General features: G+C 37.3%; 1 protein-coding gene across 1 annotated transcript in view; it reads left to right on the forward strand.

Moving 5' to 3' along the window:
• Positions 1 to 3,497: 3,497 nt before the first annotated feature.
• Positions 3,498 to 21,238, forward strand: part of LOC143251471 (neprilysin-1-like) — an 89,500-nt gene continuing 71,759 nt past the window's right edge. The window contains exons 1-2 of the mRNA XM_076502769.1: positions 3,498 to 3,620; positions 3,878 to 3,976. Coding sequence (XP_076358884.1) covers positions 3,498 to 3,620; positions 3,878 to 3,976 — 222 coding nt within the window. The remainder of the gene's footprint in view (positions 3,621 to 3,877; positions 3,977 to 21,238) is intronic.

Consider the following 21,238-nt stretch of genomic DNA (forward strand, 5'->3'; position numbering starts at 1 on the left):
AGGACATAAGTTAAGAAATACCTGATGGTTGTTTGTTTTGAATTTCGCACAAAGCTACTCGAGGGCTATCTGGATTATATGTCTCAGGTCTTATTAACTAACAGTCACATAATGGATTATCTGTCTCAGATATTAATATCTAACAGTCTCACAATGGGCTATCTGTCTCAGGTCTTAATATCTAACAGTCTCACAATGGATTGTCTGTCTCAGGTCTTTCTAACTAACAGTCACATAATGGATTATCTGTCTCAGATCTTACTAGCTAACAGACTCACAATGGGTTATCTGTCTCAGATCTTAATATCTAACAGTCTAACAATGGATTATCTGTCTCAGGTCTTAATATCTAACAGTCTCACAATGGGTTATCTGTCTCAGGTCTTAATATCTAACAGTCTCACAATGGATTGTTTGTCTCAGGTCTTTCTAACTAACAGTCACATAATGGATTATCTGTCTCAGATCTTAATATCTAACAGTCTCACAATGGATTATCTGTCTCAGGTCTTAATTTCTAACAGTCTTACAATGGATTATTTGTCTCAGGTCTTAATATCTAACAGTCTCACAATTGATTGTCTGTCTCAGGTCTTTCTAACTAACAGTCACATAATGGATTATCTGTCTCAGATCTTACTAGCTAACAGACTCACAATGGGTTATCTGTCTCAGATCTTAATATCTAACAGTCTCACAATGGATTATCTGTCTCAGGTCTTAATATCTAACAGTCTCACAATGGGTTATCTGTCTCAGGTCTTAATTTCTAACAGTCTTACAATGGATTATCTGTCTCAGGTCTTAATATCTAACAGTCTCACAATTGATTGTCTGTCTCAGGTCTTTCTAACTAACAGTCACATAATGGATTATCTGTCTTAGATCTTACTATCTAACAGTCTCACAATGGATTGTCTGTCTCAGGTCTTTCTAACTAACAGTCTCACAATGGATTATCTGTCTCAGATCTTAATATCTAACAGTCTCACAATGGATTATCTGTCTCAGGTCTTATTAACTAACAGTCACATAATGGATTATCTGTCTCAGATCTTAATATCTAACACTCTCACAATGGGCTATCTGTCTCAGGTCTTAATATCTAACAGTCTCACAATGGATTATCTGTTTGAGGTCTTACTAACTAACAGTTTCACAATGGTTTATCTGTCTCAGGTCTTAATATCTAACAGACTCACAATGGATTATCTGTCTCAGGTCTTAATATCTAACAGTCTCACAATGGATTATCTGTCTCAGGTCTTATTAACTAACAGTCACATAATGGATTATCTGTCTCAGGTCTTAATATCTAACAGTCTCACAATGGATTGTCTGTCTCAGTTCTTATTAACTAACAGTCACATAATGGATTATCTGTCTCAGATATTAATATCTAACAGTCTCACAATGGGTTATCTGTCTCAGGTCTTAATATCTAACAGTCACATAATGGATTATCTGTCTCAGGTCTTAATATCTAACAGTCCCACAATGGATTATCTGTCTCAGGTCTTAATTTCTAACAGTCTTACAATGGATTATCTGTCTCAGGTCTTAATATCTAACAGTCTCACAATTGATTGTCTGTCTCAGGTCTTTCTAACTAACAGTCACATAATGGATTATCTGTCTCAGATCTTAATATCTAACAGTCTCACAATGGATTATCTGTCTCAGGTCTTAATTTCTAACAGTCTTACAATGGATTATCTGTCTCAGGTCTTAATATCTAACAGTCTCACAATTGATTGTCTGTCTCAGGTCTTTCTAACTAACAGTCACATAATGGATTATCTGTCTCAGATCTTACTATCTAACAGTCTCACAATTGATTGTCTGTCTCAGGTCTTATTAACTAACAGTCACATAATGGATTATCTGTCTCAGATATTAATATCTAACAGTCTCACAATGGGTTATCTGTCTCAGGTCTTAATATCTAACAGTCACATAATGGATTATCTGTCTCAGGTCTTAATATCTAACAGTCTCACAATGGGCTATCTGTCTCAGGTCTTAATATCTAACAGTCTCACAATGGATTGTCTGTCTCAGGTCTTTCTAACTAACAGTCACATAATGGATTATCTGTCTCAGATCTTACTAGCTAACAGACTCACAATGGGTTATCTGTCTCAGATCTTAATATCTAACAGTCTCACAATGGATTATCTGTCTCAGGTCTTAATATCTAACAGTCTCACAATGGGTTATCTGTCTCAGGTCTTAATATCTAACAGACTCACAATGGATTGTCTGTCTCAGGTCTTTCTAACTAACAGTCACATAATGGATTATCTGTCTCAGATCTTAATATCTAACAGTCTCACAATGGGTTATCTGTCTCAGGTCTTAATTTCTAACAGTCACACAATGGATTATCTGTCTCAGGTCTTACTATCTAACAGTCTCACAATGGATTGTCTGTCTCAGATCTTAATATCTAACAGTCTCACAATGGGCTATCTGTCTCAGGTGTTAATATCTAACAGTCTCACAATGGATTATCTGTTTGAGGTCTTACTAACTAACAGTTTCACAATGGTTTATCTGTCTCAGGGCTTAATATCTAACAGTCTCACAATGGGTTATCTGTCTCAGATTTTAATATCTAACAGTCACACAATGGACTATCTGTCTTAAGTCTTACTAACTAACAGTTTCACAATGGGTTATCTGTCTCAGATCTTAATATCTAACAGTCACATAATGGGCTATCTATTTCAGGTATAAGTCATGAATGTTTATTTATTTACAAAAGAGCTCTACCCATGCTACACTGGTGGATAATTCGCGCATCTCTTTGCATCTAATTTGATAATTTACTACAGTGAAATCTAACAATGAAGTTTCCCGCACGTCAGTATTACCCCAAACAGATGCATGGTCTTACAGTTGAATACTTATAAAACATTACTGATTACATATTGAAGTCCAATAGATGAAAAGAATAAACTTATGTGATAGAAGGAAGAGAACAAGACATCAAATCAAAACTAAACTACACTCCTATAATACCAGTCACTCATTGGACAAAGTTTTCACCAAATCACACTCTATTATTATATCAGGCGGAGGCGCTAAGTTTCCAGTTCTTGCCTCAATGAAGACTGATGACCGACTCGTTCTAGTAACTGACAAACAGCTTACGGACGATTGAGTGGATACAGGCTACGAATGAATATTCTTATACATATGTCCTTTGAACACCTATAAATTAAATCAGGTCGTCCTATTTGAAACAGATGAGCAGCCGTGATGTTTTAAAAAAGCAGGATGTGGAAAAAAAAAAGGTCAGAGGGGAAACCCAGAAGCCCGAGTACTTTTGACAAGTGGTCTTTTTTTCATCAGGGGTCAAAGACAGATGAATTTTTAGAGTAGAAAATGCTCAGAAAACGCATCACGTGAATGCTACGGTAGGTGTCGTTTCAACGACAGTGACGTTTTTTGTTTTGTTTTTCAGTTCGTGAATAGCGCCCCCTACCACATTAATGTCCTTACGCCAGTGGCGTCAGGAATATCAAGTTACAGCAATATCCACAGGTGTTGAAGAGGGCGACAGAGCTCACCCGCTAATCGGCGCCGGCTGTGACGCTGAGAAAGAGCCGTTCCGGGTCTGGCCTACCTCTTGTTATCTCGCGTCTGGCGTGCTTTCTTGGTCAGAGAATAGATTTCATAAAGGCAAACGTAACTTTTGTATTCACAGCAGCGAGACATATTTCTCTCGAGGCGACTGTCTGGCGACGAGGATAGGAACAAAAGACAATAAAAAAATCTCTCATGATCTATTCGTTTAGTTTCCTTAATGTGTTCATAAAGATATAGAATATCTGGAAACCATGTCATTGAATTTATTAACATTTTTATCTAGAATATTCGAGATTTTACAGATGGCTGCACGTCACTGTTGGCAACAGGAAAGTTTCTTGACAATAGAGATTCCAGGTTTCAGACACGAGTAAACAGTTTGGTTAGTTAACGTAATTGTCTGAAATCCTGTAGTTCACCAAAAAAAAACAAACAATTATAAGAACGTACACGTATTAAGTAACACACCTCTTTAGACTGTCACATCTCCTACGTATTAAGTAACACACCTCTTTAGACTGTAACATCTCCTACGTATTAAGTAAAACACCTCTTTAGACTGTAAAATCTCCTACGTATTAAGAAACACACCTCTTTAGACTGTAACATCTTCTACGTATTAAATAGCACACCTCTTTAGACTGTAGCATCTCCTACAGTAAGGTCTGTGTGTTTGTCTTTGGATAATCACACAAATATACCTGCGATAGTGATTTCTAATATACTTCAGAAGAAACATCAAGTCTATGAATCTCATTAATAACGTCAACTCTTGACCTCCTGAACAGTGAAATTAGATTGTTACCCTCATTAAGCACTCATGGTCTGCTAGCCACTGGGTCACACAATGAACCAGTAGATTCATAGTACAGCCTGCTAACCACTGGGTCACACAATGAACCAGTAAATCCACAGTATGACTTGCTAACCGTTGGGCTACACTTGACCTCTTCAGGCAGTAATAAAAAAATAACTTTTGGACAAAATAAGAGTGGAAATTTGTGTCCAGTTCATGTCTTACATATAATGTCTTGCATACAAATAGAGTCACGAGAAGCATGGCGACTAGATCCCGTTCAAGACATCTGTTACTCCAGCAGCGTTTCCCAGTTTTTAACATTTTCGCATCTTAATACACTTAACTTTCACTAACACTGAAGGTTGGTATTTTTTTTCTGCTCCAAAATACAAAAGTACAAATATAGAAATATTAATATTGTTTATTTGCTTTGAATTTCACCAAAGCTGTAAGAGAGCTATCTTCGCTAACCGTTCCTAATTTAGCACCACTTCCGCCACATCTTGGACTACTGTTTTAACAACGATCAGTAAGATTGACCGTCCCATTATAACGCCCCACGGCTGAAAAGGCAAGCATAGTTTCCTTGAGTATTATAATTTTACCATGTGTCGTAAGATACACCGAGAAAGCCGGTCTTTAATTACAGATATTATAAAATAGAGCATAGGTAAGTTTCATGGGAAAACCGCTGAGAGTACCCCTAGTAACTAGTGATCACGGGGAGGGCAGACAGCCACCAATTTTATACCAAACGCTGTCTGCACTAAGGAAGTGACTGCCACTCTTAGAAAGCAACCACAGTGCGGAGAATTATTGCGTCATCTCACAGATTCGAAGTCGAATCGCTAGCTCCATAATCCATAGCTGTACTATAGGGTAAAATTATGTCTCATCTAGAGAAACCAATCTACGCACCATTTGAAAATAATTGTTTTTTCTGTTTTAATTTCAGTGGCGGAGTCACGTTTTATCCACTTCTTGGCCATGTGACAACTTAGACAAACTATTAACTTTTGTTGTCCATTCAACTGCCTCGTTCTTTCGACCATAAAATTAACCAATTATTCTCGTGGCTTTATTCCAAACCAATTATCGTATTACTTCGAATTCTGCCACATTTTCCCCAAATGGTTTAGTTTGTTTTTTTGAAATTCGCTAAAAGCCACACGAGAGCTATCTGCATTAGCCGTCCCTAATTTAACAGTATAAGACTAGAAGGAAGGCAGCTAGTCATCACCGCCCACCGCCAACTCTTGGACTACTCTTTTACCAAATAATAGTGGGATTGACCGTCACATTATAACGACCCCACGGCTGAAAGGGCGAGCATGTTTGGTGCGACGGGGATTCGAACCCGCGACCCTCAGATTACGAGTCGAACGCCTTAACCCACCTGGCCATGTCGTTCCCGAATTAGGGCGCATCTCAAATCCGAGATACAATTCTTCACCATTCGGAAGTCTCGAAAGCACCATTTTCCTCTAACAACAAAGTTTTTTTCGAAAAGCCACTGCATTACCAAACAGATTAGACTGTATTTTAAAAAGAACTTAACTTAGAAAGACTAAAAGCAACATGCAGAAAACATCAAATTTGCCGATGTCAGCGCCTCTAGTGGTAATGTTGGATATCATCGTCGTCAATCTTTGTCTGACTTTGCTGTCGTTTTTTTTATTTTAACTGCGTTTTTTACCCATGAAAAAGTGTTTTATATGCGATGCTGAATTTAAAAGAAACGTTATTTTTGTGCGCCAAAAATTTAGGAATCGTGCAGCCGTTTTGTTTGTTTTGTTTTTGAATTTCGCGCAAAGCTACACGAGGGCTATCTGTGCTAGTCGTCCCTAATTTAGCAATGTAAGACTACAGGGACGATAGCTAGTCATCACCACCCACCGCCAACTCTTGGGCTACTCTTTTACCAACAAATAGTGGGATTGACCGTAACATTATAATGTCCCCATGGCTGAAAGAGCGATCGTGTTTGGATTTGAACCCGCGACCCTGAGATTACGAGTCGAGCGCCCTCACCACCTGGCAACCCATTTCTTCTACCTAATTTAACGTTATGTATTTATTTCTGTTATTTTAATATAATTTTATTTTTCTGGTCATTATTATTAACATTACAGATATTCTTATTACGCAATGTCATTAAATGGACTATTGAATGACTAGTTCAACCATTATTTGTTTCAAAAAAATTTCAAATAACGATTCTATTCACGTGCACGAAACGTATTGCACGTGCCTTTATTCTACAGGTTGTCTCTGGCTAGAGTTTAATGTAAGGATTCGAGCTAGACAAGTGTTCTTCACATATTCTAATCTCAGTAAATTCTGACGTACATTTATCTCCCTTTTGTTTGCTTCGAGTATTCGTGCGAAGGTTCTCGAGGGTTGTCTGCTTTAAGTCGTCGATGGGCTTGAACTCATAGAAATTGCTCCAGCAAGGGGCAAATTTGTGAAACTTTTAGTAATTTTTTTACCCTTCCCGGCCACCAGTGACCTAAATCCTGACCACGAACAGTTGGAACACATTCGTTGAATAAAGACAAGTGGTATAATATAATAAAAATCTGTACGCTTAAAAATATACAGGATAGAAGCGTATTCTCTTTTCATTACTTTGAAATCTAGTGGTCTATGAAGTATGCTATTCACATGCACGTGTAACGTTGAATAGAGTAAGGGACACACAACACACACAAAAAAAAACCCAAAGAAACCAGCACGTCATATCTGGATTTATGTATTATTAATAAGAGTTGATTCATTACAGGTGACAACTTGTTAAAAACGGACGACAATGCAGCCAAACGGATGAGGTTGTATGGACGCCTTTTATTTTTCTGACCCAGATAAGTTCTTATCTTAAACTTACGGTAGGATCAACTCTACTTGGCAAATGTTTTGACAGTTTTTTCACCACTTCTTCTCTGACTGATACCTCCGGCTAGTCATGACAGAAAAATGCAAACTCCACGTGTGTAATCTAGAAATATTGTTTTCAACTTCTAGAATTTCTTTGTCGCAACGTTCACGCTGTCGCCGTAATACCTCCAGATGTCGCTGTGACATGAGAGATGTATTTATGTACCGACGTTTCTCAAGAGGTTTTTGTTTGATGATTGCCTTTAGGTTCTGCACATTCGGTTCACCGGTATGTCTGAAATGTAGGCCAGCGTGGTTTGATTATAGATATGTTTACAAAAGAATAAATAAACTAAAACAATTACTTGCGCGAGGGAAGCGCTCTTTAAAGTTTTTGTTACCATGGATTTTGTTTAGGAAAGCACCTGTCCATCACCACCGGCCACCAACTCTGTTACAAATGAAAAGTGTGATTGGCCTAGATGTTCTAACGGTTCCACGGCTGGAAAAGCGAGCGTATGGTATAATACACAACATGTTATTTTAACATTCCATCTTCTTGTTCAGTAACGTTAAAGTTAGCGGTTTATATAATACACAACACAGCACAGATAGCCTATTGTGGAGTTTTGTGAAAAACAAAGGAAACAAACATCTAAAGTAGTGTTCGTTTGTTTCCGCTCACATCAGCTGATACAGTGTTATTTTTTTACCTCGATTGTACCTCACAGAATTATTTCCGAGGGCAACTCTAGGTTTTATATATATATATATATATACATTAAAAGTAATGCGTCATTGTTTTATGTTTAGAAAACTGTTTATAAAATAGTTTATAAAATTACAAAAATCTCACTCTATGACGATATAGCCTTGCATTCACACACACACTATTCTAGTAAATAAAGGAAAGTAGCATTTGATTAAAAATGGTTCCTAGAGGTTATTTTAAAAAATATCATAAATTTATATAACGCTTCTTTTTTTTAAAAAAAAAATCTAATAACTTTGACGTTTTAGACTGGAAGGAATCGGATGTGCAGGACCTAAACATGTGAGAGGTGTTTAGAACTCGGAATATATGATTTTTATTCTACTTGTTTTAAGGCTTAGCATTTAAGGTGCTTGAAACTGGTAAGAATATTGTTCGTAAAGGAAGAAAGTAGTTGAAGACGAAACGGTTGTTTAACATTCCACGTGGAGCAGTACACAACACTTCAGCTTAACAGCCCATAAATTCAAGCAATGAGTCATCTGTATTCGCATCTCAGAAGATCTTGACATACGTAACCACCAACCGTGTTTATTGTTAGATTGATAAGAACAGAAACTGGCTTTATTAATGGTGTGTCGTGATTTACTTACTATCCTTCCAGCGACCGATGTTTTTCTTTTGAAAACCAACGAAGAGTTAGAGTGAAACACAAAGCAAACTTCAACACGAAAATAAGTGTCCGTGTAGTGTTTCTGATTGGTTAGTGTAGATACCTAGCGAAACATGTAGATAAGTTGTCAAAACTGTCCTCTGACGAGACGTTCTTCAACTAGCAATGCATAAGCTCCCGTTTAACCCTATGCACGTGCGTGGTCGAAGTACGCATGTCACGACCTTTCTTTCACATTTTATTTGTTTTGGAATTTCGCACAAAGCAACTCGAGGGCTATCTGTGCTAGCCGTCCCTAATTTAGTAGTGTAAGACTAGAGGGAAGCCAGCTAGTCATCACCACCCACCGCCAACTCTTGGGCTACTCTTTTACCAACGAATAGTGGGATTGACCGTCACATTATAACGCCTCCACGGCTGGGAGGGCGAGCATGTTTTGGCGCGAACCCGCGACCCTCAGATTATGAAGCGCACGCCTTAACGCGCTAGGCCATGCCAGGCCCATTCTTTCACACAGTGCTATTTAAAATAGTATCGTGTACTCCATGTTGTACTTATCAACTGTTCGTTTTACCCTACACTGCTAATTTTAGTGACAGTTCGTGGTAGACAGAAAAAAAATCTCTTACAATGCATGTTAGTGTCTCTAGATGTTTTATGGATATAGTATGTAAATTCTACGCAAGACAAAAGTGTTTCTATTCTATCCATAACAACACCTTGCACTGTGACTTGTCAAAGCCTGAGTTACACCGACTTTGTTAAATCACAGGCATATTTTGAGTGCAAACAGATATAAGTTTATGTATCTAACAACCTAGTACATAATACTAAACGCTTACTCTACTTTCGTGTAGACACACAGACTAAATTCGAAATAAGAGTGAAGATTCCTTTTCCGATACGGTGTCGGTCTATATGACCGACCCATGGATAATTTTGGCTTGTGTTTCCTCACACTTTTTACACTAATGCTGGCATAATAAAACGTTTCTGTTTTTAGAATGTGCATTATTGTAAAAGTATGTAACTAAATCTATACACGTTAAAAAAACTTTTAGTGTTCTCTAGTTCTCCGGTTTGTACACATTCTTAAATTAAAGACGCTACTGCACGTTGGTGAAAATATGTTCCATCAGAAATGTGTTTTATCATAGAACGTGGATATGTTACACGTAGTTCAGATAAGTCTTATCATGTTGTGTCCTATGACATTACAACTGGAGAATGGATGATTTTTACACTTAAATATAAATACGTCCCATCAGTGCTTGTCTCATTACACCAGGACTAGCGACTGTTACACTTAGATACAAATACGTTCCATCAGTGCTTGTCTCATCACACCAGGACTAGAGACTGTTACACTTAGATACAAATACGTCCCATCAGTGCTTGTCTCATTACACCAGGACTAGCGACTGTTACACTTAGATACAAATACGTCCCATCAGTGCTTGTCTCATTACACCAGGACTAGAGACTGTTACACTTAGATACAAATACGTCCCATCAGTGCTTGTCTCATCACACCAGGACTAGACGACTGTTACACTTAGATACAAATACGTCCCATCAGTGCTTGTCTCATTACACCAGGACTAGCGACTGTTACACTTAGATACAAATACGTCCCATCAGTGTTTGTCTTATCACACCAGGACTGGAGATTGTTACGCTTAGATACAAATAATTTTGAACAGATTCCAGAAGTTAATAATTGTAATTTTAAGGATATCTAAGGTGTTGTGTGTTGTGGCTACATCTGTGTTTTTTGTGGGCAGTTATGATTATATTAATATTATAGTTTAATGTATGCTTTATATTTATTCGTACATATTTAAGTAGCTGGTAGTTTTTCATATAAACTGAATGTACAAAGGTCTTCAACATTAATACTATAGCTTAGTTAAGGTTGTAGGTTTTGAAATGTTACATACTACAAATCTTCCAAGGAAGATTGTGCCCACTTGATCACGTCAAGGACCAGTACAGATATTTTATAAGTTAGCATTAGTTGGTTCTTTCTATGTATGTGTTTATTTGGAACGAACAATGACACAGGCAATCTAAGGATTGTAGGATACTGTACTAGGGCTCTCTTCAGACTTGGAAGTGTCGTACCTTATTGGTATTGATGTTTTTACTGTCCTTTACAAAGTTTTAGAAGTGTCCTCTTCACCTCAATAGCCAATAGCTATTATATATACTACGAATCTGAGACCAGCCAGTCAAAACAACAACAAAGATTGTTTATTAATACATGTATGTTCCAATTATTTAGATTTAAATTTGTACATCTTTTACTGTCTTTGTTTGATATATTATACCAAATAATTTGACGAGATTCAGTTAAGTGTTTAGATAGACTTGAAGTGATATAACTTGGTGTTTGGATAGATTTAAAGTGAAGTAGTTTAGTGTTTAGAGGGACTTAAAGTGATGTAGTTTAATATACTCTTCAAAAAAAGAAACGCAAAAGGCAAAATATGAGACATATTGTTAACAAGTTTATTCCGGGTAGTTCTGTATGACATGTGTGAAACTTTGCACATTCACTGCTGAACATCCAAAGTCTGCAAAGGCGAAGTCCACGCTCACTAGTTGACGTTTAACGTCACTCAACGTCAATAACGAGTATACCCCCGTGAGCATCAATAACTGCTTGGCATCTCCTGCCCATGGAAGCGATGAGATGACGAATCACATCCTGTGAAATGGCTGTCCACTCAGCCTGCAAAGCTGCTGCAAGCTGAGGTAGAGTCTGCGGTTGAGGTTGTCCCCGTCGCAGACGTCGGTCCAACTCGTCCTAAAGATGTTCGATGGGGTTTAAATCTGGTGATCTGGAGGGCCAGGGAAAAACGTTGATATTGTGGTGTCTCAAGAAGACAGTGGTGAGTCGGGCTGTGTGAGGACGGGCGTTGTCATGTTGAAAAACGTCGTTGACGTTCACCATGATGGGTTGCACATGGGGCCTAAGAATCTCGTCGACGGTTGCGTACGGTCTTATCGGAAATCCTACGCAGCCCTGGTATAGTTGAGGCAGTAGACGTCGCAGTGGTGGTCCTATCCCGAAGGTGAGGGACCACCGGATGTTACGATCTTGTGCGGGCGTGGTCACACGAGGTCTGCCAGATCGTGGACGATCACGAGTTGATCCATGTTGTTGGTGACGATTCCATAGTTTTGTGATGGTGCTTGGGTGGACATTCACAGCTCTGGCAACATCTGATTGAGATTCGTCTGCTTCCAAGCGACCAATGGCGTTGTTGCGTTGTGCTTCAGTCAGTCTTGGCGTAACTGTGTTGCTTGTCGGTGGCTTAACACTGAGCTATGGAAACCGAGAACCCGTCACTTTTATAGGGAATTTGCACATGTTGCACTTGCAGAACATACAGATCTCTCAAACAAATTTATTGGACACGAATGCGTTTTGGCGAAAAATCCGATGTTTTCTTCCGTTTTTAATGTGCACAACTTTTATTGTCATTTTGGTCTGACAATCAGTGCCTTAACACGTGTAACATCACATACTCTGAGCTTGTAATGTTATTACATATATTTATCTTTAAAATAACAAAAATATCCCTTTTGCGTTTCTTCTTTTGAAGAGTATATTCAGATAGACTTGAAGTTATGTAGTTTTGTGTTTAGATATACTTGAAGTAATGCAGTTTAGTGTTTCAATAGATTTGAAGTGATGTAATTTAGTGTTTAAAGAGACTTGAAGTGATGTAGTTTAGTGTTTAGAGGGCTTTGAAGTGATATAGTTTAGTGTTTAGAGGGACTTAAAGTGATATAGTTTGATGTTTAGAGGGGCTCTATTTGATGTAGTTTGGTGTTTAGAGGAACTTGAAGTGATATAGTTTAGTGGGGCCTGGCATGGCCTAGCGCGTTAAGGCGTGCGCTTCGTAATCTGAGGGTCACGGGTTCGTGCCGAGTCGCGCCAAACATGCTTGCCCTCCCAGCCGTGGGGGCGTTATAATGTGACGGTCAATCCCTCTATTCGTTGGTAAAAGAGTAGCCCAAGAGTTGGCGGTGGGTGGTGATGACTAGCTGGCTTCCCTCTAGTCTTACACTACTAAATTAGGGACGGCTAGCACAGACAGCCCTCGAGTAGCTTTGTGCGAAATTCCAAAAAACAAACAAAACAATATAGTTTAGTGTTTAGAGGGACTTGAAGTGATGTGATTTAGTCTAGTGTTTAGATGGACTTGAGTAATTTCACTTACTAGCTGATGGTCAGTATAGAGGTCGTAGGATATGGTTCCTGTAATGTATACTGCTCCACAGGATATAGAACATCAAAGAAACTTATTTTTGCTCTTATTAAACTGTCAGTGTACCTCACTCAGGTATAATATAACGATTGGATCTGGTTTTACATCCTACCTGAATGAATATAACCTTGCGATTCGGCTGTAAGATGAAACAGTATTTATTTGTAAAAAGAGTATTGCCTAATACGTCATTTGCACACTTTCTGATACTGCTTTTAGCATCATTGTAAGTGAGTTGCTTTGTGAATAATGCCCTCCATTAGGCATTCGGTATCTAGGTTGGTCTTACGAAGTAATTTTCTTACCGTTCACTTGTAGAGGTTGCGAGTATTGGATTTAACCTCACAGTAGATACCCTAAAATTGAAAGGATCCAGAATCTTCAGATATTGGTCATGTGCTTGTGTTACAGCTAGATGTGATGTGGGCTCTGAACTAGTATAGAAGTGGTTCTACATTTTATTACCAACACTTCGAGACATTTGTGATAAGTTTGTATCAGATGGAATAAAAATACAAAATTCGTATTAAGATTCAGTCTGTGGTCCAGGAGGAAGATGGAGCGCTGCAAAGTTTAATAATAAACTATTCCGATCCCGACTTACCACCAGGTGGCTGACTATGACAATAATGAACTGGGAGAGAGAGGAGTGACTCTGTTTTACCTAATATAAAGTGTACTGGGGGAATATGTCCCCAATCCTGAATGGGGAATTAATATTTGTGTTTAACCATTATGGTTTATTTATTTGAAGTTAATCACAAACATATGGGCAGTCTGTGGTCTACCCACCACGGGCATTGAAATCTGTTTCTGCAAGTTCGCAGACATACAGCTGTACCACTGGGGGAGGGCAACTGTTATGAAAAGTCGCTGTTTCGGTTTTGAATTTAATGTTCACGGTTAACATAGCAAAATCATAATCAAACCTATTCAATCACCTTTGAGTATGATTTTACAAATTCCGATTAATGGCGTCAAGTAATTTATATTAAACCTGTTCAATCAGCTTTGAGTATGATATTACAAATTCCGATTAATGGCTTCAAGTAATTTATATTTATATAATTTATAATGTTTTGTTTCTAAAATATAATAGAGGAACTTCATTCTTGATTAAAAGCGACAACTTTTACTTAAAGTTTTAAGTTCTAAGATAACACGTTATCTTCACTCCATAAGCGTTTCTGGATAAACAACTGATTGAAGCTCACTTACTATTGTTACGGAACACTTTTAAAGTATCTTATATTTCCGTTGCGTGACTTATACCGCTTTAAAGTAATAGAAACAAATAGACTAAAACCTTCAGACGTTTTGACGTAAGTGCATGTTTGTGTATGCTATCTTATATTGCCGATTGTATTGAAATTCACTTACCTGCTTTAGGGTTAAGTTTGACAACGGAAACACGTGTAACTAAAGAATTGTAGTGTATATTCCTTTACATTGCTTTTGTACTTAGCCAATTACAGGGAATGTTTAGCTGTTTCGTTGAAGATAAAAAAAACTCAACAAGAAATAAAGAGAAATACCCTGTCCTTTTATCTAACGTACCAGTTTTTGTAATTATTTAAAAGATAAAGTCGACATTATTTATCCCACGATGCTGTCGTTACTTGTTGTTTTCAGCCTAGAGCTACACAATTGAGTGTGTGCATTATATCCATCGCGAGGAATTGAACGTTGAATTCTAGCTTTGTAAGTTCGTAAAGTTACAGCTAACCCACTAAGGAACGTCATGATATTTTGTTCTTAACCATGTGAATAATCTATAAGGGGTTTTACGATGTTGGCCTGGAATGAATGACCGGAATAGTCGGTGTTTTTCGTTCTTTCGTTAGCTTTAATAAATAATACGCCTCTAGTCTTATATTCAAGTCAAATAGCCAGCTAAGAGTTCCTAAAGGTCAAGTAATTAATTTAGAACTGCTGACCAGAGGGAGGGCAAACAATCAACATCATCTGCTTTCTACTCCGCTAATGGTAAAATGAAAAACAAGTCCGTCTGTTACTTTTATAACATGCTCACAGTTTTCAACTGCATATCTAGTTCTCAAACCACGGACCTTGCGACTCATAACTTGATACACTAACCACTAAGTCACATTTGCTCCGGCTAGCCAGAAGCTACAATGTACCATAGGTATGATTTCTCCATTTTCTGAAACCTAGTTTTGTGAAAAACAAAACAAAAAATCAAGTATGTTTCATCGTTTCGTTTCCTTAAAGTAAGTTAAAGCAATTTTAGGTTTCACACGTATTAATTTCCCCTAAAAAGGGCCAAAGACCGCTTGGAAGGGTCACCTACTTTAACCACACGCACCATTATACCGTAGTGTGTTGTCTGTCAGTCAATAAGTTGACATTAAAATAACAGCATCTGAAATATTTTTACGTTACAATTTGTACTGCCGTGACGACAGTGGAACTTGCACATGCCATGAATTATCTGTAGGTTACAACACAGCATAACATGTGAACTTCAAAAGCAAGAAATGCAAATATTTGTCAACCTTAATTTTGATTTTATTTATTCTTGAAACAGAATACTTTCAGGGATCTGTAGACGTATACCTGGTTTATAGTCAGTAGGAAGATTACTAAACGCTATTGGTTCGTAATGGGACGTTTCTATTTTTTTATTCGTAGATCAAATATTGTTTGTTTCTTTGTTCGTTTTTGAATTTTGCGCAAAGCTACACGAGGGCTATCTGCGCTAGACGTCCCTAATTTAGCAGTGTAAGACTAGAGGGAAGGCAGCTAGTCATCACCACCCACCGCCAACTCTTGGGCTACTCTTTTACCAAAGAATAGTGGGATTGATCGTAACATTAATCCCGTCTAACCTTGAGATAGCTGTTGACGTATGTGTTAAATCAAATGAAACTCAAGTTGCAAATATCTAATTCTATAACTTATGTACTTCCAAGTGGATCAGCTGGACTGCAGTACCAGTTATATTTAGTCTTAACCTTTAGGTGTATTACACTGTTGAGCCGCATACACGGAATATAAAGTATTATCGTGCATTGACTTTAGCCTTAGCAAGGGTTCAACAGTATTAACTAATAGAGATAGTAATAAGTAATATATTTCAATTACACGTTTAACCCTTTGCTTACTAGCATTAATTCATTAATTGACACATTTCACTTACACTGGAGGACGTTTGATCTGATGCCTCATAAAAATTATTAATTATAAAACCACGAGAATGCGTTTAATATTTGATTTAGAATTAGCTCATACAAAGCGAATGTGATAATTATGGTCTTAACAAAACGCTTGGCTTGTAAAAACGTTACATTATTGAATTTTTAACCTTTCATTCCTTGTACGTATCCATGTCTGTTGATCTTTAGGTCGTATCGTGAATGGTCATCTTCTCTTACTTTCAACAAGATTTTTTTTGCCCTTCCCAAGTCCAAAGGAACTTAAACAGCTGTTATCCAGACGAGTGGTCCCCATAGTAGGCAATATTTAAACAGGCCCGGCATGACCAGGTGAGTTAAGGCGTTCGAATCCCTGTCACACCAAACATGCTTGCCCTTTCAGCCGTGGGGGCGTTATAATGTGCGGTCAATCCTACGATTTGTTGGAAAAATTGCTACCCAAGAGTTGGCGGTAGGTGGTAATAACTAGTTGCCTTCCCTCTAGTCTTACACTGCTAAATTAGGGACGACTAGCGCAGATAGCCCTCGTGTAGCTTTGTGCAATTATTCGAAATTAAGAACAAAATTGTGATGATTTTGATCACTTCTGTAAGGATCTGGATAAAGATGCCCTCCAGTGGTTCAGTGGTATGTCTGCGAACTTACAACGCTAAAATCCGGGTTTCGATACCTGTGGTGGACAGAGCACAGATAGCCCATTGTGTAGCTTTGTGCTTAATTCAAAAACAACAACAAGAACAACAACTGGATAAAGATAATGAAAACTTTTAGAAGAAATGAAAAAAGTAAGGGTGAAAACAATAATTATTTAAAATATAACATATCATAATGAAGAAACTGATAAAGGTTTATTTGTTTGTTTATTTTTAATTTCGCGCAAAGATACTCGAGAGTTATGTGCCCTAGCCCTCTCTAATTTAGTAGTGCAAGACTAGAGGGAAGACAGCTAGTCATCACCACTCACAGCCAACACTTGGCAACTCTTTTATCAACGAATAGTGGGATTGACCGTCACCTTATAACACCCCCACTGCTGAAAGGGCGAGCATGTTTGGTGCGACAAGGATTCAAACCCGCGACCCTCAGATTACGAGTCGAACGCCTTAACCCACCTGACCAACTGATGAAGGAAAAACTGATTTGTTTAAAGAATATATATATATAATATTACTATAAACAATGAGAGAAAGAATGTTAACATAATCTGGTATAACTATGTACATAATATACATATATAGTGATCAAAGACTGGAAGAAAAGTTTCCTATTAACATCAAACGTCAATCTGAGATGTATGAAACTAACAATCCATTAAGTTTAAACTGTAATAACATCTGTACACATGAGATTTAAGACAGCTTGAAATCTGTAAACAAGAACAGACTTGGCCAAGTGGTTAAAGCACTCGACTCGTAATTCGCGGGTTCTAATTCCCGTCACACCAAACATACTCGCCCTTTCAGCCGAATGGCCGTTATAATGTTACCGTCAATCCCACTATTCGTAGGTAAGAGAGTAGCCCAAGAGTTGGCGGTGAGTGGTGATAACTAGCTCTCTAAGTCTCACCCTGCTAAATTACGGACGACTAGTGCAAATAGCCTTCGTGTAGCTTTTCGCGAAATTCAAACCAAAGTAAAAAAGGAACATAGCTGTTGGATATCAGGGTTGATAAAATATATAATTAATAAAATAATTAATTTGTTGAACTTTTCGTTGGTGTTAGGATTTTTTTTTCTCATAAATTGAAAAAAACAAACAAAACACAACCTATTACATCCACGGTTCCATAACTTAGTAGGATTAAAAGTGACGCGTTTAATCATAGATTCCTAACCCTGACTAGTTGTCTTTTCAAAGCTTTTGAAAGATTAATTAATATCAGATTGTTGAAGTATATAAAAAAATAATAAAATACTAAATAAGTATCAGAATTACTTTTGGAAACAGCACTCAATATCTGAGCAGTTGTTCAGGTTACGGGGTGTGTGGTAGACAATTTTAATAAACATAAAAAAATTCTACTCGTGCTTCATTTAACACGCCATCTTAGTTGCTCTCTCGTGTGTTTTCTTGTTTGTCTTAAGTGAGAGGGTATAATAAATAAAGGTGTCGCCACTTAAATAACAATATATTTGTTCCTCATTTTTTATATTTATGAGTAAATACTTTGTTGCTTTAAAAAGATTATGAACAAAGCTAGATATTAGACCCTTTTAAATTATATATACACGCATAAATGGGAATAATTTCACAGATGTATTGCATATACAATTATAAGCAAAATTTCACCAGAAGAAAGAGTTTTCCACTCTTTTTGTTTGTCTCTATGCACAGAGGTAAGCACGTGGAAAAAACAACAACTGTGTTTTAAATCCAACAATAAATAAATTCTGTTACTAATGGACCACTGCAAATTAAATATCTTTCAGAAATAGATATTAACTAATATAATTTATTGAAAAGAATGTAATAATAGTTTTCACAATAATGTTTATTTGTGCAACTGCTTGTTTGTTTGTTTTCAGTGATGTCGAGAAAACCCACTTGTAGAGAAATATATTTATGTAAAAACGGCTCGTTTGGGTTGAGAAAATATTTTACGCAAGGAGCGAACAATGTTTCGATGAGCTGTTGAATTCCAGCGTGCCAAACCAAGGGTCCGTGCGACCCTGCCCTCTGATGGGGCTTGTAATACGTGAACCTGACGATGACCGAAGAAGGTTGAAACGTTGTTCGCTTCTCTACGTGGAAAAAATTTTCAAACCAAACGAGCCGTTTTTACATATTGTTTGTTTGTTTGTTCTGATTTTTCGCGTAAAGCTGCACGAGCGCTATCTTAGCTAGCTGTCCCTAATTTAGCAGTGAATATTAAATGTGATTGTTGAATAAGGAACTAATAATATGATGTAATCAATATTAAATGTCATTGCTGAATAAGGAGCTAGAAATAAGACGTAACAAGTATTATGTGATTGTTGAATAAGTAGCTAGAAATAAGACGTAACAAATATTATGTGATTTTTGAATAAGTAGCTAGAAATAAGACGTCACAAATATTATGTGATTGTTGAATAAGTAGCTAGAAATAAGACGTAACAAATATTATGTGATTGTTGAATAAGTAGCTAGAAATAAGACGTAACAAATATTATGTGATTGTTGAATAAGTAGCTAGAAATAAGATACAATAAATATTAAATATGATTGTTCAATCCGTCTCTAATTAAGTAGTGTCAGACTAGAGGGAAGGCAGTTTGTTATCACCATACACCGACCACTCTTGGGCAGCAATTTTACCAACAAACAGTAGGATTTGTCACACATTATAACGCCCCCACGACTGATAAAGTAAGCATGTTTGGTGTGATGGGGACTCGAGCCCGTAACCCTCAGATTACCTTCTCTAGTTATGGTACTAATTTACCTTTTCCAATAATGGTAGTAGCTTACCCCCTCCAGTTATGGCACTAGTTTACCTACATTAGTTATAGTACTAGTTTCCCTTCTCTAGTTATGGTACTAATTTACCTTTTCCAATAATGGTAGTAGCTTACCCCCTCCAGTTATGGCACTAGTTTACCTACATTAGTTATAGTACTAGTTTCCCTTCTCTAGTTATGGCACTAGTTTTACTTCTCTAGGTAAGGTATTAGTTTACCTTCTCTAGTTATGATACTAGATTACCTTCTATAGGTATGGTACTAGTTTACCTTCTCTAGGTATGGTATTAGTTTACCTTCTCTAGTTATGGCACTAGTTTACCTTCTCTAGTTATGGCACTAGCTTACCTACTTTAGTTATGGCACTAGTTTACCTACTCTAGTTATGGCACTAGCTTACCTACTTTAGTTATGGCACTAGTTTACCTAGTCTAGTTATGGCACTAGTTTACTTACTCTAGTTATGGCACTAGTTTACCTACTCTAGTTATGGCACTAGTTTACCTACTCTAGTTATGGCACTAGTTTACCTAGTCTAGTTATGGCACTAGCTTACCTACTCTAGTTATGGCACTAGTTTACTTACTCTAGTTATGGCACTAGCTTACCTACTCTAGTTATGGCACTAGTTTACCTACTCTAGTTATGGCACTAGCTTACCTACTCTAGTTATGACACTAGTTTACCTAGTCTAGTTATGGCACTAGTTTACCTATCCTATTTATGACTCTAGTTTACTTTTTCCAGTTGTGGAACTAGTTTACCTGCTCTTGTTATGACACTAGTTTACCTTCTCTAGTTATGGAACTAGCTTACCTACTCTAGTTATGGCACTAGTTTACCTACTCTAGTTATGACACTAGTTTACCTACTCTAGTTATGGCACTAGCTTACCTATTCTAGTTATGGCACTAGTTTACTTACTCTAGTTATGGCACTAGCTTACCTACTCTAGTTATGGCACTAGTTTACCTACTCTAGTTATGGCACTAGCTTACCTACTCTAGTTATGGCACTAGTTTACCTACTCTAGTTATGGCACTAGCTTATCTATACTAGTTATGGCACTAGTTTACCTATCCTATTTATGACACTAGTTTACTTTTTCCAGTTGTGGAACCAGTTTACCTTTTCTTGTTATGACACTAGTTTACCTTCTCTAGTTATGGAACTAGTTTACCTACTCTAGTTATGGTACTAGTTTACTTACTCTAGTTATGGTACTAGTTTACCTTCTCTAGTTATGGAACTAGTTTACCTACTCTAGTTATGGCACTAGTTTACTTACTCTAGTTATGACACTAGTTTACCTACTCTAGTTATGGCACTAGCTTACCTACTCTAGTTATGGCACTAGCTTACCTACTCTAGTTATGGCACTAGTTTACCTACTCTTGTTATGGCACTAGTTTACCTACTCTAGTTATGGAACTAGTTTACCTACTCTAGTTATGATACTAGTTTACCTACTCTAGTTATGGTACTAGTTTACCTATTCTAGTTATGATACTGGTTTACCTTCTCTATTTATGGTACTACTTTACCTTCTCTATTTATGGCACTATCGTACAACGTCTATTTATGGCACTAGTTTACATCCTTCAGTTAGGTACCAGGTTACCTTTTTTTGTTATGGTACTATACTATACCTGTTTAACTCATAGTACCGGAACTTTGGTGAAATGGATTT

This window comes from Tachypleus tridentatus, chromosome 6 (assembly GCF_004210375.1).
Source record: "Tachypleus tridentatus isolate NWPU-2018 chromosome 6, ASM421037v1, whole genome shotgun sequence".
Taxonomy (NCBI): domain Eukaryota; kingdom Metazoa; phylum Arthropoda; class Merostomata; order Xiphosura; family Limulidae; genus Tachypleus; species Tachypleus tridentatus.